The sequence below is a fragment of the Halyomorpha halys genome, unplaced genomic scaffold (assembly GCF_000696795.3).
Source record: "Halyomorpha halys isolate HHAL.00 unplaced genomic scaffold, Hhal_1.1 Scaffold311.1, whole genome shotgun sequence".
NCBI classification, from domain to species: domain Eukaryota; kingdom Metazoa; phylum Arthropoda; class Insecta; order Hemiptera; family Pentatomidae; genus Halyomorpha; species Halyomorpha halys.
The window spans coordinates 583,898-598,852 of NW_027106659.1; the positions used below are offsets into that span (position 1 = coordinate 583,898).

Below are 14,955 nucleotides of genomic sequence, written 5' to 3' on the forward strand. Positions count from 1 at the left end.
AATATTAATGTCATTTAATGAGTAAAACTTGCTAATGGTCATACATTTTAAGAGAATAATTACCTTTCTGAAGGTTATCTTCCAGTCTGATAACAACCATATAGACTATAAAATAATTTTCTCCTACCTCCATTATCACAAAGATGAACAATAAAAGCTAAAATTAACAATTTTTCAAAAAACCATTTCTATTCTATTTATTATATAACATTATTTTCTTTTATAATCATAAACACTTTGACTAAATTAATTCTATATTATATAAAAAACCACATAAAACTAAAACGCTAATTTATTTATAATATCCATATAATGTGTGCCAAAAGTTTTTGTATCAGTTTTATAATTGATTGCTTTGTCAATGTTTTTTGTAATATGTACTGTCATATATAGGTTTTTTGTTATCAAGTAAATAGTTAATAAATAGTTCTTTGAGTGTATATGATATATTAGTGTTGTTGTAAGCGCATGTTTATGGTTTTGTTGAATTTGTTTTTTAGCAGCCTGAAGATGGGGTAAATCTCCTGAAACGTTGCTGATGATATGAAATAAACTATTGTATTTTAATAAGGAAGAATTTGTGTCATTCACTAAATCCATTTTAGTTTTAATCTCGTTTATAAAGTTATCGTTGAGAAAAAAAGAACTAAAATACTTTACTATGTAGTTGAGTGAACAAAAAGAAACAAGAAGGCGTACGGTTTTTAGGTGCTTCCAACCCTGAATATTTAGAAGACAAGGTGACATGTCTCAAAAATACATAACAAGAGCCGAAAAAGTGTTAAAACAGTTGGATCGTATCAATAATCAATATAATCGCCATCAAATATCAATATAATCACCATCAATCTCCAAATATGACTAAATAAAAAAACATGCAAAAGATGTAGATATTATACCTGCACCTCAAAAAATTGTTTTAGATGGATTACATATTGCTAATGTATTTAATGTCGCTACACGATTTGCCTGGCTTATTTCAAATTTGAGCTGCAGTATATGCTATCAGTTTGACAATGGCTATCTTATCGTGAAATTAAGCTGAATGATTGTGTATCAGAGTGAATTCTGAATTTTAAAGTATAATTTTTATGAAAATTCTTTAATTTGTCATGTTGAAAATTTCAACCAGTTCTAGTCTGACATTAAGTCTATCTCATCTTAATAATGAAATTAATGTATATCCTGACTAATTCCCTTATACAATAGATAGTATATTCAAAGGGAATTTATATATGCTATTGTATAGGTCAGTGGTTTCCGAATTGTTTTTTGGCAGCGGAATCCTTTTGTTATAAGTAGGTAAATGGCGAAACCTCTATATTATCATTTGATCCAAATAGAGTGTCAATTGTTTTATTTACAGCTAAAGCTAAGAAAGGATAGGATACCTATACATTAAACATCTGTTGTGTTGACTAAGAATGACTCATCCTAATATATTTCCAATCTCATTCCAAATTATTTGGCATAAAGTCTGGAGAGGCTTGTGGAATCCTGGTTGGGAACCTTTTGCACATGCGTTAGTATAGATCTCTACCTTCAATATACACTACAGTATCAATCCCTCCCTTCATATACACTACAGTATAGATCCCCTTAGTACACACATTACAGTATATATCCCTCCCTTCATATACACTACGGTATACATCCTTCCCATTGAATGCACTATTGTATAGATTCTTCTCTTTGTATATGCTCTAGTATAGATCCTTCCTTTCATATACACTTCAGTGGGGAGTATTCATGATCTTTAGTTTATCATGTTAAATGGAGAAATATTTCCTTCTTTTACCATGTTAAAATGATATAACATGGGTAAGAGTCTGTTACTAGATCTGGTAAATGGAGAATGACGTCACGCTACAGACATACACATACACGCTCGTCATCATTTTATTTGTTGTCATGTTATGTTACTTGCGTGAAGTTTGTATTTTGATTGTTTTACTATTGTTTTGAATATTTTTATAACTAATAAAGCAATGGATGATAATAATAATAATAATGTAATTACAGTTTCCAATTAGCTAATCTTGATTCCTTTTGCACATGCGTCAGTATAGATTGTTACCTTCATATACACTACAGTATCGATCCCTCCCTTCATATACACTACAGTATAGAAAGATCCCTTCATTCATATACAGTACAGTATAGATCCTTCCCTTCATTCATATACACTACAGTGTAGATATATCCCTTAGTACACACTACAGTATAGATCCTTCCCTTCATTCATATACACTACAGTGTAGATATGTCCCTTAGTACACTCTACAGTATAGATCCTTCCCTTCATAAACACTACTGTATAGATCCCTCCCTTCATAAGCACTACTGTATAGATCCCTCCCTTCATTCATATACACTACAGTATAGATCCCTCCCTTCATAAACACTACAGTATAGATCCCTCCCTTCATAAACACTACTGTATAGATCCCTCCCTCCCTTCATTCATATACACTACAGTGTAGATAGATCCCTTAGTACACCCTAGAGTATCCCTCCCTTCATAAACACTACTGTCTAGATCCCCCTTCATATATACTGCAGTATAGATCTTTCCCTGAGTTAACACACACTTTATATTTGTTTCCTTTTATTTACTCTATAATATAGATTTTTCACTTTGTATATGCTTTAGAATGGATCCCTCCTTATATATACACTAAAGTATTCATCCTGCTTTTTTAATACACTATTGTATAGATCCTTCCCTTTGTGTACACCATTGTATAGATTCTTCCCTTTGTACATGCTTTAGTACATATCCTTCCTTTCATTTCATAACAGCTAGGATTTTACCCCAGAAAACTTCTCCAGGATTCTTTTTGACTAAAGCTGTCATAAATAAGATTTTTCATTTTTACAGAAGATTCGCTTGTCTCATTCAGCTTAGTGATTATTCAGCACTAGCTATTTTATGTTTTATATAAATTATTTGCTCACATTGAAATATATTGATAAAAAATATTGTTATTCATTACTAAGTTTATGTAAGAACCATTTAATTTTTATGTTTTTATTTTATTTTACTGTACTAATATACTCTATTCTTATTCATTCTTTCTTTAATAAGCAACAGGACTGTGTAACCTTGCTAAAGGAAAGGTTGTATGCGATAAATTATCATTATTTATCCACCATTAGTGCCAATTGAGGTTGTCACTCAACACTAGTGAAGAATAATTGTAACTTCAAAAATAGCGTGAAAAATGAATTTTTATTTTATATCTTTTTTTTTTATACCTATATTACACCTAAAGTGGAAGGCTACATACTAAATTTATTTGTTCCAGAGTCCAACTGTCTTTTTATTATCATTTGGTAGATGTACAAACGAATAGTACCAACATTAACTGCTTTGTTTTCAGGAAACACAGCGGAACGTTGTGAAGGAGTTCCTTCATTGTAACAAGTTTCTTATAGGTTTTAAACAAAAACGTTCATTACTAACACTATCGGCATTACCAATAAACTACCCTCCTGAGTGTTAATGCTGAAGAATGTGTAATTAGTAAACATTTATTATTTAATCTGAATACAAACACGATATTTAGAAATAAATACACCTTCTTTGATCATCAAGTTATAGGTACTAAAGAAATGAAATAGAGAACTTACATATAAGTATTTAATAATTTTTAATATCACAATGTTTATGGAAATTCTAGTATGAAGGGGAAGAAACGTTTTATTTATTTAAATTTTCTTAAGTTCTTCTTTTGATTGTTAGATCGTTATAGCTTTAAAAATAGTATGAATAAGAAGAAATGAAATGAAAATGGTCTGGGAAAGGAATTGTTCTATATAATTTAAAATGCATAATTACATTTAAATTTAAAAAAAAAAAATGTTTTATTATTGAATTATTTGTATCTGTACTACAATGGCCATTTTATATCATAGAAATAGTTTTATTCTAGATGTAATAATATTCTGAAAATTAGAAAAACTTCTTTTTTAAATTCTAAAGTTTTTGTGATTAATATAATTTGCTGTTAAAGATTTTTTTTTTTGTTTCATTGCTATGTTTTTTTTTTTTTTTAATAGAACAAAAGAAATAAAACTATTTTGTATTTTCAATTTTTAAAGTTGTTCTTTGAACTATAAAATGCATTTATGATAATTACAGGGCTTCCTGATTGTTGAAGATAATCTAAGAAACTGTAAATTTCCCGAAACGTACTCAAAAGTGACGTAAGATAGTGTTTGTAATGTTGGGCAAAGCAGGACAATTAAGTGCCGGTTGTGCTGAAAATGTTTGTCTAAGCGGAGAGAGATGAAAGACGCAAACAGCTATCTTGGTGTTACCCAGCTCCAGTGAGTTGATTTGTACTTGTATTATATGTAGATGGAACATTGGAGAGATTTCATTAAGTTAATTTTATGATTGCCTCGGACGGACAAAAGGTGCAGAATCCTCAAGGCTGAAACGGAGGGAGCAGTCTTCATCAGCTCACGGATTTCATCTTTATATTATAAATTAATCTACTTATGTTCCTTCTAGCATTTAATTTTGATTCTTCACAGTCAACTTATTTACACGACTTAGTTCACGTCATCTCGGAGGTGTGCCACAATTGTGAATTCAGGCTTCGTTATATGTTTGTCAGAAAGGTATTTCTGTAACTAGAAATTATAACTATGCCTAAACAAAACTGAAGCAGTATTTTCGACCAAAAGAAGACAAAAATATATTAATAAAATCTTATTTGTGAAAGAAGAAATAAAACTACCACCTATACTGCTGGCTGTAATCTACTGTCTTGGAGATGGGTTCATAATTGATTTTTATAGCATTACTGAAGATGGGATTGTTTTAAGAATGTAGTTACTAGCATATTTTTATTAAGGACTCTCCACTAATTTTATCACAATTAACTAAATTGGTATTAATATACTTAAGTACATAAACTTGGTATATATTTATTTGTTTTAGGCATCCTCCAACTGTTTCATCCAATCATTACAGTCTTATACTGACGCTATCACCAATACCTATCTCCTAGGGTATTTTCAAAATCTCCCTACATACCTTCCGAATCATTTTTAAAATGAGAGACATTTTATTAATTAGCCCCTTAACTTGTACGCTTGAGTTAATTTGAGCATGCTTAACAGGCCTAACTGTGCACACTCGAGATAATTCAAGCGGCGTTATATTTTATGCTCCTAAAATTTTTAACACTCGAATATAATCAAGAATGGAAAATAACAATGTGATAATTATAAAATAAATAGCAATGATTTATTCTCTGTAATAATCCTCTGTATATAGCTTTAGCCTATATTTACTTAGATAGATATTATGACAGATATCCAAAATTAAAATTAAAATTTTGATTATTTTTTGCCAAAACGATGTTCCAAATTGTGCTTTTTTTACATTAAAAAGAATTAATTTTTTTTTGGCTGGTTTTTTAAAAAAAAAAAGGCTTTAAGGTGTTAACTAAATTAGAATTATTAAAAAATATTTATTTATCTACTTTGTAAAACCAAGGGGAAAAAATCAACTATTTGATAAAAAAAGGAAGAATTAAGCCCATATTAACAACATCATTATACTTCAAATTATCACTTTAGATTATTATAGGTTTTTTTTTACTTATATTTGGCTAGCTGAAGTCTAACAATATTTGAGTTGCAAGACATCCAAACCAGATTGTACAAGAGCCTAAGAGGAGGAAAAAAGGTAGTTATCTCACCCCAATTTTTGATTACTTTAATGAAAACTTTGTATAATTAATTGTCAAAATTGATGAGTCTGCCAAGTATAGGTAGGGGGAATAAAAATGGCAGCTGCTTCAAAGCAATAAAAAAAACTAATTTTTCATTCAGAGCTCTATATCTTAAAAAGTTGGAACAACACAAGAAAACCTAAGAGAACTTCATTTAAAGAAGAAGAAATTTGCTAAAATATAAGCCCTAATAGAGTTATTTACGTTAGTTTTTGAGATATAGCTTTTTAAAAAGCAACATTTCATAAAAATGTTGTATGGGACATACTGAAAAATCAATAGTTTGTGAATTTATTTTGAAAAATTTATATCTCAAAAACCATTTGACATACAGATCTCTATTAGCACTCAAATTAAAGCTAGTTTAATGAGCTATAAAGCAGTTTATGATGTTTATCTTCATAGGAGTAATAATTTACATGAAATTTTCTAAAATAAATTGATATGTAGTTGTTCGGATAAATTTTCATTTGCCAAATTCATATTCATATGTAAATATCATAAAAACTACTACCTCTACGAAAATAAGTGTCATAAACTAAATTTCCTTTATTTTGAGTGTTGGGAGACATATGTGCATCTAATGGATCTAGAGATATATTTTTTCAAAACTCCGAAATTTTATACGAACAACTAGAAATTAACATTTTGTGAGTTTATTTTGTCAAATATCATAAAAACTACTACTCCTACAAAGATAAACTTAATTAATTATTTTGTTGTAAATTTAACTAGCTTTAATTTGAGCACTGGGAGACATCTGTATGTCACATAGTTCTTGAGATATAGAATTCTCAAAATAAATTAACTAACTACTAATATTTTAGTAGATTTTTAAGAAATTTTGCTATTTAAATTAAAGAGCTATATCTCAAGAACTATTGGACGTAAATAGCTCCTTTAAGGCTAATATTTCAGCAAATTTACTCTTCTTTAAATAATGTACTCTTAGATTTTCTAGTGTTGTTGGTAGTTTTTAAGATATAGAGCTCTGAATGAAAAATGAGTGTTTTTTAAGGTTTTGAAACAGCCACCAGTTTTATTCCCCCTACCTATACTTGGCAGACTCATCAATTTTGACTATTAATTATACATAGTTTTCATTAAAGTAATAAAAAATTGGGTGAGATAACTGCCTTTTTTTTCTTCCCGGCTCTTGTACTAAGATTTATTAGATTGTAGATAACAGGGAAAATCCATTAATTTTAAGAAATATAAGTATTTCCTGTATAGAATCACTCAGTCATTGACAATTAGGGCACTAGATTATGAACTAATGTTTATTTCTTCATTCTTCTCTGAGATAGTTTTGGTCAGGGGTTAAAATGTAGGATTTGTTGGTCCTCCCGAGGAGCATCCAGGTTTCCATGGAGCCTTTTTTTCAGCTCAGTTGCGGAGGGCCAGATCAGTCTCCTTAGTTCATAACAGATCGAGCACATTTGGAGTATGTACTTGGCAGTCCCCCAGCTGGTGGTTCTGTACTCCAAGATGGTCCAAATCCAAGACCCAGCTATTTTCTTCATCAGGGCAGTTCTTGTTATTTTCTTAGGAGTAGACTGTTCTGTATGACGTTTCAATGTGAGTCTTGGGTCGAGCTTATTGCCAACGTTAATAGGGCATTGTCTTGTCAACTTTTTTTACAATTTGATTGAAAATTTTGTTATCTGATTGCTCTGTGGTTTAAAAATTGGTGAAAAAAATATTTTTTAAACTTGTTTAGAGAATTTTCACCAATTTAGTGATTGGAATTATTATATACTTTTTACTTTCATTCTAATTGAAAAAAGAAACAAAAAAAATTCAATTACAAGGGATCATATATGGAAGGCCGTTGATATGGTGAGGTTATTCTATACAAAGGGGTGGTTGTATGATTCACATAATGGAATACATGATTAGCAGGGATGGGTTTTTACATAAATATGTAATAAAAACATAGAAATATTTAATTAATAATTACAGGTATGATTATGTCACCATAATTTTAATTTACGATCCAAAAGTTCCAAGTTTCAGCTATCATTAGGAGCACTAAATCAATTCAAAAAAATATTATTTCATAGTATCATTCTTAAAAAATTAATTTACAATTGATTATATGTAACTGATATATCTATGTATATATCATATGTAAGTGATATATCAATGTATATAACTTTATGATAATGTATATGATCAATTGTAAATTAATTTTTTCAGAATTGATGTCATGGAATTATACTTATTAATTTATAATTCAACAATTACTTCAATTGTTATAAAAGTATTATTAGAATGTTATAATAGCATTATAAGAATATTATTGATAGTGTTCCTGATGATGATATGATACCCGAAACTCTGTACTTCTTGATGGTAAATTTATAGTGAAATAATATTGCCTAATACATATTACAAAAATTTGCTTTCACCAAACATAAATTTTTATATTGAAATATTTAATGTTAACAATTAAAGGAATATCAAAAAAAGGGGAATTCAACTTAGGAAAGCCTGAAAATAAATAATATATGTATGCATGTTTATTTGTAGTCTTAAGGATCAGTTAATAATACAACTATATTTAGGTGACTTTATTGTTTGCATGTTTTTTTCATGCCTTACAATAAAAATTTTTTTTTTTCAGACAAATAATTTCTTCAACTAATTATAAAAAAACTACATGTACATAGTATAATTTAAGATTAATAACTATTGCAATAAAAAAATTACTTACAGTTGTCTATTACAGTATGTTCTACATTGCTGTGGGTGGTACAACTAACTCGTGGTTTGTGCCAGAACTGATACAACAGCCATGTAGAACAAACTGTAATATACAATTTTAAGTAATATTTTAATTATAATATATATTGATCTTAAATTATACTTATGTTTATGTGTTTTTTAATAATCAGTTCTAAAAAAACTGTTTTTTCTTATTCTAGGGCATGTTATGCAAACAATAAAGCTGCGAAACGTCGCCAAAATATTGTTTTATTATTGACTGATTCTCTAGACCCACAAAAAATATATGCCGCCTAAAACAGTCAAGAGAAAAGTATAAAATCGTAATGGTTATTTCAATTGGCCATCCTTATCTTTTTCATCAATCAATTTATTTGCAAGTGAATGATTCATCTTTTTAAGTTTTCAAAAACAAAACATTGTGCGATTGTGTTACAATAATTCCATAACCAAAGACGTAATTGTACATAAAATCTCCAGAACTAGATTCATATATTTTTTTCTAATTTATAAATAATTGTGTTTTGATAAAAAAAAAGTACTTACGAGGTAAAAAGATATGTGGACTAAAATACATTGTTATAAGAAAAATAGTGAAATGTTTTAAAATATATAAAACAAAATGGGAAATATAGACTAAAATATGTATTTATAAGAAAAATATGTTACAAAAATGTAAAAACAGGAAATTTTTAAAAATATGTAAAATAAAATTGGTTTATAATTATGAAGATGGTTAGGGGTGCTATCACAAGAAAACAAAAAATAGTTAAATATTTAATGGCCGACGTTTCTTAAGACCGCAAACCGGATCGTCTTCATTATTTTAAATAATACAGTCAATAATTTATATATATATAAAATTGCTAAAAAAATAAAGCAGAGAATATGTATATAGAATTTTTAAAAAAGAATATTTGAAAACATGAAAATTTCATCCCAAATGATACTAAATAATACTCATTTTAAAAAATTTATGTACTACAGTTCTTGAATTTATAATTCATGTTATTATTTTTAGTAATTTACCCAAAGAAGTTATTTTAAAAAATCCGGAATTGATCGTCAAAGAAGGTGTCTTTTTAACTTCATGATTTTTTCTGAAAAAAATCAAAATGTTTTCTGATTTCACATTCTTCAGGACAAAATAAAATTCTTTCTTCCTTACAATCATAATTGTTAAAATTTCTTTTGAATTATTTTTACATAAAATAAATTTTATTTATCTGTCATTTTGCTTTTTAATGATTTTTTTTTTATATATATTGTTTTTAGTTCTTCATTAAAAGTTACATTTTCATTTTTAGAAAGCAATGCTCAAGAAAAGATTGGCTAAAGCTAACGAGCCAGACAACGAGGCTAACACCTGCAATGCTGAAGTAAGTTCTGTTTTGCTTTAGTTGAAGTTTCAATAAACAGTTAATAGCTAGATAATTTTGTATTCTAATTCATTATATTGTATTTAACGCGTTAGGGTGTTGAAAATGAAAGCGGCGAACTCGACCCCTCTAAGGCGGCAGTAGTTCTGCCATCTCCTGACAAAGGAATCTTAATAGGTTTAAAGTAAGATAATTTACCTTTCGCTTCATATTTCCTATCTATATTTTAATATTATATTAATTTATTACTTATTTATACAGGGATACTATCGTATTAACTGTGACTAAAAAAAAATCAGTTTCCTTTGCCGACGGGATCAAACCAGGAGAGGGGACTTCCCCATCAGGAGGAGAGGAACACCCGCTTTCGCCTCCGCCTCTGATTAGGAAACCCGTCAAGAAGAGGAAGAAAAGAAAAGTATTTATCTCATCTTATTTATTATCAGCTTATATAATGACTGATGTATTTGTTCAAAATATACAAAATCTCTGTGCCTTTAAAGTTAGCCAAATATAGAGTGAGTTTCTAAACTCAACACTAATTCTATCTATGGGCAATAGCAATGATGGACACTGATTTAAGTTAACATTTGAGACGATGTGCTTGATTCAAGTGGAAAGTTACTCTTGTAGGGTAACTGGTCATACGATTTTACAAGAAAGAAAAATGGATGCTAAGGAAATACAGTACTTTCTTACTTAAATGAACCCTAATTGATTTTTATGAACAAAGTAACTGCTTGAATTTTTCTTCTCTGTACTTAGTGACTTTTGTTCCATTTATTTCGAAATAAGCCTAGCTATATATTTTACTTAGATATTTCTAACCCTTTAGTTATTCTTATTTCTCGTCAAGTTTATTCCATACTTCTTATGTGCTTGAATTAATTTATTGGTTTATTATTATTAATATTAGTTTTTAAGTTATTAACAGTTAACAATTAAAAGTTATTAAGTTATTAGTTGCCATGTATTTCATTTATATGTTTTGTAACAGACTATATGTTTGTTTTGATCAGGCATCTCCTGGTCTAGTTTACGTGAGAATAATACCTGAATCAAATTTTTTTTTTTTTTAATTATTTATTTAATGTAATTTACAACTGTACAAATAATACAATAGGTAAATATGTAGTATGTTTCATATACACTTGAAAATCTTGAGAAGGAACCACCTATTGGTTAGCATTAATTTAAATTAGAAGGTCCCGTGGCCATCTTCTTTTCAGACGCCTCGGAGGATTATCAGGGATTGTTAAGGATGAAAGATTAAGAATTAATGGGTTAGGATGGTTAAGGAGTTTGGAATAAAAAGACGCATATCTGTTTTGGGTCAAATCTGCAACAAATGGGATGTTAAGGTCTTTATGAATGAGTTTATTTGTGACGTAATAAGGAGCATAAAGGATTTTGGATTGTAACGATTGGATGCGGGAAGAATTTGATGGTTTGGTGGAGCCCCAGAGCTCAATTCCATATGTCCAAATTGGTCTGATTATTGTAGGTATACTAATATTTTGTAGTGAATGGGAAGTTTAGAGCGTTTGTCAAGTAAGTGTTGTAGCAATCGGAATCTACGAGCATTTTCTTGTCGTTTCAGTCTTGTGTGTGGATGAATCAAATTTAAAGTTCTTCATTTCAGAAGTGGATTAATTGAACATAAAGAGAGAATGAAACTAAAGTAATATATTGAAATTGAATGAAATGCACCTTGAACTGAATGCCAGGTGCTACCTCAGTTAAGAATGCTGGTTGGGTTAATGTTATTGGACTGTATTTTAATTGAAAGACTTGAAAGTGAACGAAAATGAATTTATTTACAATTTATAGGGCTGTGGAACAAGAGAGAAATACTAAATCTATAGAGGTTAGCCAAAATAAAAATATGAATTTATAATTTTGAAGTGGGGGGAGCGAAGATGGATCGCTAAGGACAAAGATCCAGACTAGAAATGGGAAAGAGTGCACTCACTCAGGTGGACTTTTATGGTGATGAAGGAGGTATCCTCTCGATTCTTGTTTTCTCTTTTCCTGCTGGTACTCTACTCTTCCCCAGTTGGGAAGCCGCTCTGAGTTACTCTTCCATGGTAATCTTCATTGAAGATGGGAAGAAAATCAAATAGAAAAAAAAAGAAGGGCTATCTCTCCTCTGCTTTGTGCCGCAGCTCGCTAGTGAATGTCTTTTATTTATCTTGGCAACATGGAATGCTGGTGTTACTAATTTCAATCAGCCGTAGCGTATAGTTTGTGTAGCTACCTTGTTTAAAATCTTCTGTCTAAACGGAACAGAAATGAATACAAGATAATAACTTGTAGAGAGAGGGAGTAAGCCAAAGAGAATATAATATTGTTAGTTTAGTTAAATTAAATTTAGATGCTTAGGAAGTTATATATGTTGCTGCTAAGATATCAGTTGATGATAATGAGGGTCACCGTTTTGGATTACTAATAGAAAGTAGATGATGAGATCATGCTTTGCTTATTCCTGCTGATATTGCGGGCCCTATATGGGATGGGTGACCTGATATATGATCTTCAGCTGTTGATACTGGTGCTCCACGTGCTATACTCGGAGCTGCTTCTTAACTGGACATGCTTTCTTGCTTAGTGCTCGTAACTGAGTAAGTCCAGGCTAGAGCTCCCTGCAAAGTCTACATATTCCATCTTGTTAGGGATGAGACCTTTGAGGTGACAGTTACTCTGCTGTTTTCCTTAGCGCCGATACTATTTATTATTTGTGCCAATAGATGTCACCCCTTTGTCTGTTATTTACCCACAAAACCCTAAATTGTATTGAGAGCCTTAGTGAAAGGATTTCCCCCTGCCAGGTGAAATGTAGTGCAGGGAATTATTATTTGTAGATTGGTAATGTTAATTTGATAAAAACAATGAATAAACTTAGGGAAAATGAAGCAGACAAAAATAAATAAACGAAGCAACAATGTTAAATATATATTAATAAAATAAAAAAATAAACAAGATACAAAAATATAAAAAAAAACTACTTCTTTGTATTAAAAAAAAAAAAAAAAAAAGAAAAGGAAAACTAAAAATTATTTACACTGTTTATAATAAAAAAAAAAAAAAGAAGAAAAACCTGAGATATGTGCTGTGAGCATTTAATGTATATATGTAAATGTCTATATCTGACCTCATCCAGCTGAGAGCGGAGATACTTCTTGAAATAAAAAAAAGGCCTGATGCAATAGATGTACTGATAACAGAGCCATTTCTAGGGATCTGCAGTATAAACAATCTAGGCTCATGGTATTTGCAATGTTTATAATCAAGGACGCAACCACATTTTTATAGTAAACAAAAATTTCTTATATAAGGGGTATTCATGATCTATGTTAAAGCATGTTAAATGGAAAAACTCGTGTTAAATCGAAAAAAATTGCCTTCTTTTGCCGTGGTAAAACGAAATAACATTTAACATGGCTGAGAGTCTGTTACTTGGTCAGTTAAATCGAGAATGACGTCACACAATAGACCAGTTGAGATCGCTGCCATATTAGTTGTTGTGACTTTCAATACAGTTGTCAATTAGCTCATCTTCATTCTCTTCTTCACAAGTTTGAAGATCAATAAGACACTCATAGGCTAAAATTTCACGCAAATTCCACTTTTCACTCACTCTAGGCATGTCTTAATTAATTACTTAAATCAAAACTGAAGTAAACAATAACATGAGGGTCTGGAAGGAAGGTTATAAACATAAAGGCTTATACAACAAGTTGCTGAGAAAATCCACTAGGGGCTCTTATATATTTAACGTTTAACATGACTTCAAATAGGGCTGCTCACAATCCTATAGTTATAACATTTAACACAACATCATGAATACCCCTATAATTAAAAATAAATCAATTTACAAATTGATTGATAAAATTACAAAATAAATATAAATTACTATCTTTTTTTTAATAATGCTTTAACAAGAGACCTTTGTACTGAACAGTATTATTATTATATATCGTGTATCATCGGGGAGTGGGGTAGCTCAGCGGTAAGGCAGTGGTCTACTAACTCTAAGGACCTATATTTGAATCCGGCTGTGACAGATAATTATTTATTCGCTTACTGCAGCCGTGAATCAACCCAATCTCATAAAGTGGGGTCCCTAGTTACCTCATCACGACCTCGCACACCTTTTGGCCTGGTAACAGTACTTCACCCCTGACCCTTCTTAGGTTGTAATGCTAAATATTTATTTATCAATATTATGTATCATTAGTTGCCTTTTTCATCTTATCTATAATTTAGTTCTTAATTTGTTTTTTACTTTAAATGTAGTTTATGTTTTATATATGTATGTATAGTTGACCGTAAAAATTGATATATAGGGAGATGGTCAGGGTTGCGGTCAAAAGAGAAATAAAAATAGTTTACAACTATTTATTTTCCAACGTTTCGCCCCACTTTGCAGGGCTTCATCAGGGCTAAAAAGATACAAAATGAAACTATGTTAAGATAAAATGATAGAAATAAAAATGCAAAGATACAATGAAAAGAATAAAAAACAATAACAAAGGCAAGAGCAATAGTTTCATACAAAAATACGTAAAATATAAAGCTAAAAAAGTACAGGAGATGTATATAAAACAAAAAAACAATACGGGAAAAAAAATATATATATATTGTAATAATTAAAAAATATTAAAAATAAACTAAAAAGAATTTTAATCGTTTTTTAACTTGTTTCAAATATACAGGAGATAGCTTGGGTTCAAAAAAACTCCTAAAAACTTCAATACTCAACAGATAATATAATTTGATAACATAAGAGACTTTTCTCAGGGCGAGTTACCTGGCAATCAGAACAGACGGCACTTTACTACTAATAACACTAACTGAATTTCTAGACATTTTACAAACACAATAAATTCTACTTAGAAACAAGACTAACCAATTACACAGCTTCCACTGATAATTGTTGATCTCTTCTCGATGATGCTATCTCCAACTCTCAACAATGGCTTTTTTTTCTTTCCCCTCTCTAGCTGAACGGACGTCTTCTCTCCAAGCTCTTAAAACCAAGAGTCACTGTTTCCTCTCCTCCATCTTCAACTTTTTACTGCTCGATCCAATAAATAATC

The 14,955-nt window shown here is 29.9% G+C and overlaps 1 protein-coding gene across 3 annotated transcripts in view; it reads left to right on the plus strand.

Moving 5' to 3' along the window:
- Positions 1 to 14,955, plus strand: part of LOC106681123 (serine/arginine repetitive matrix protein 2) — a 47,059-nt gene that overhangs the window by 27,940 nt on the left and 4,164 nt on the right. For 2 of the 3 annotated variants that reach the window (XM_014421283.3, XM_014421282.3), the window contains exons 10-12: positions 9,785 to 9,856; positions 9,952 to 10,040; positions 10,118 to 10,274. In XM_014421283.3, the coding sequence (XP_014276769.1) occupies positions 9,785 to 9,856; positions 9,952 to 10,040; positions 10,118 to 10,274 (318 nt within the window). Of the gene's footprint in view, positions 1 to 4,144; positions 4,327 to 9,784; positions 9,857 to 9,951; positions 10,041 to 10,117; positions 10,275 to 14,955 lie in introns of those variants that run through there. The other variant, XM_014421284.3, reaches the window with a different exon arrangement.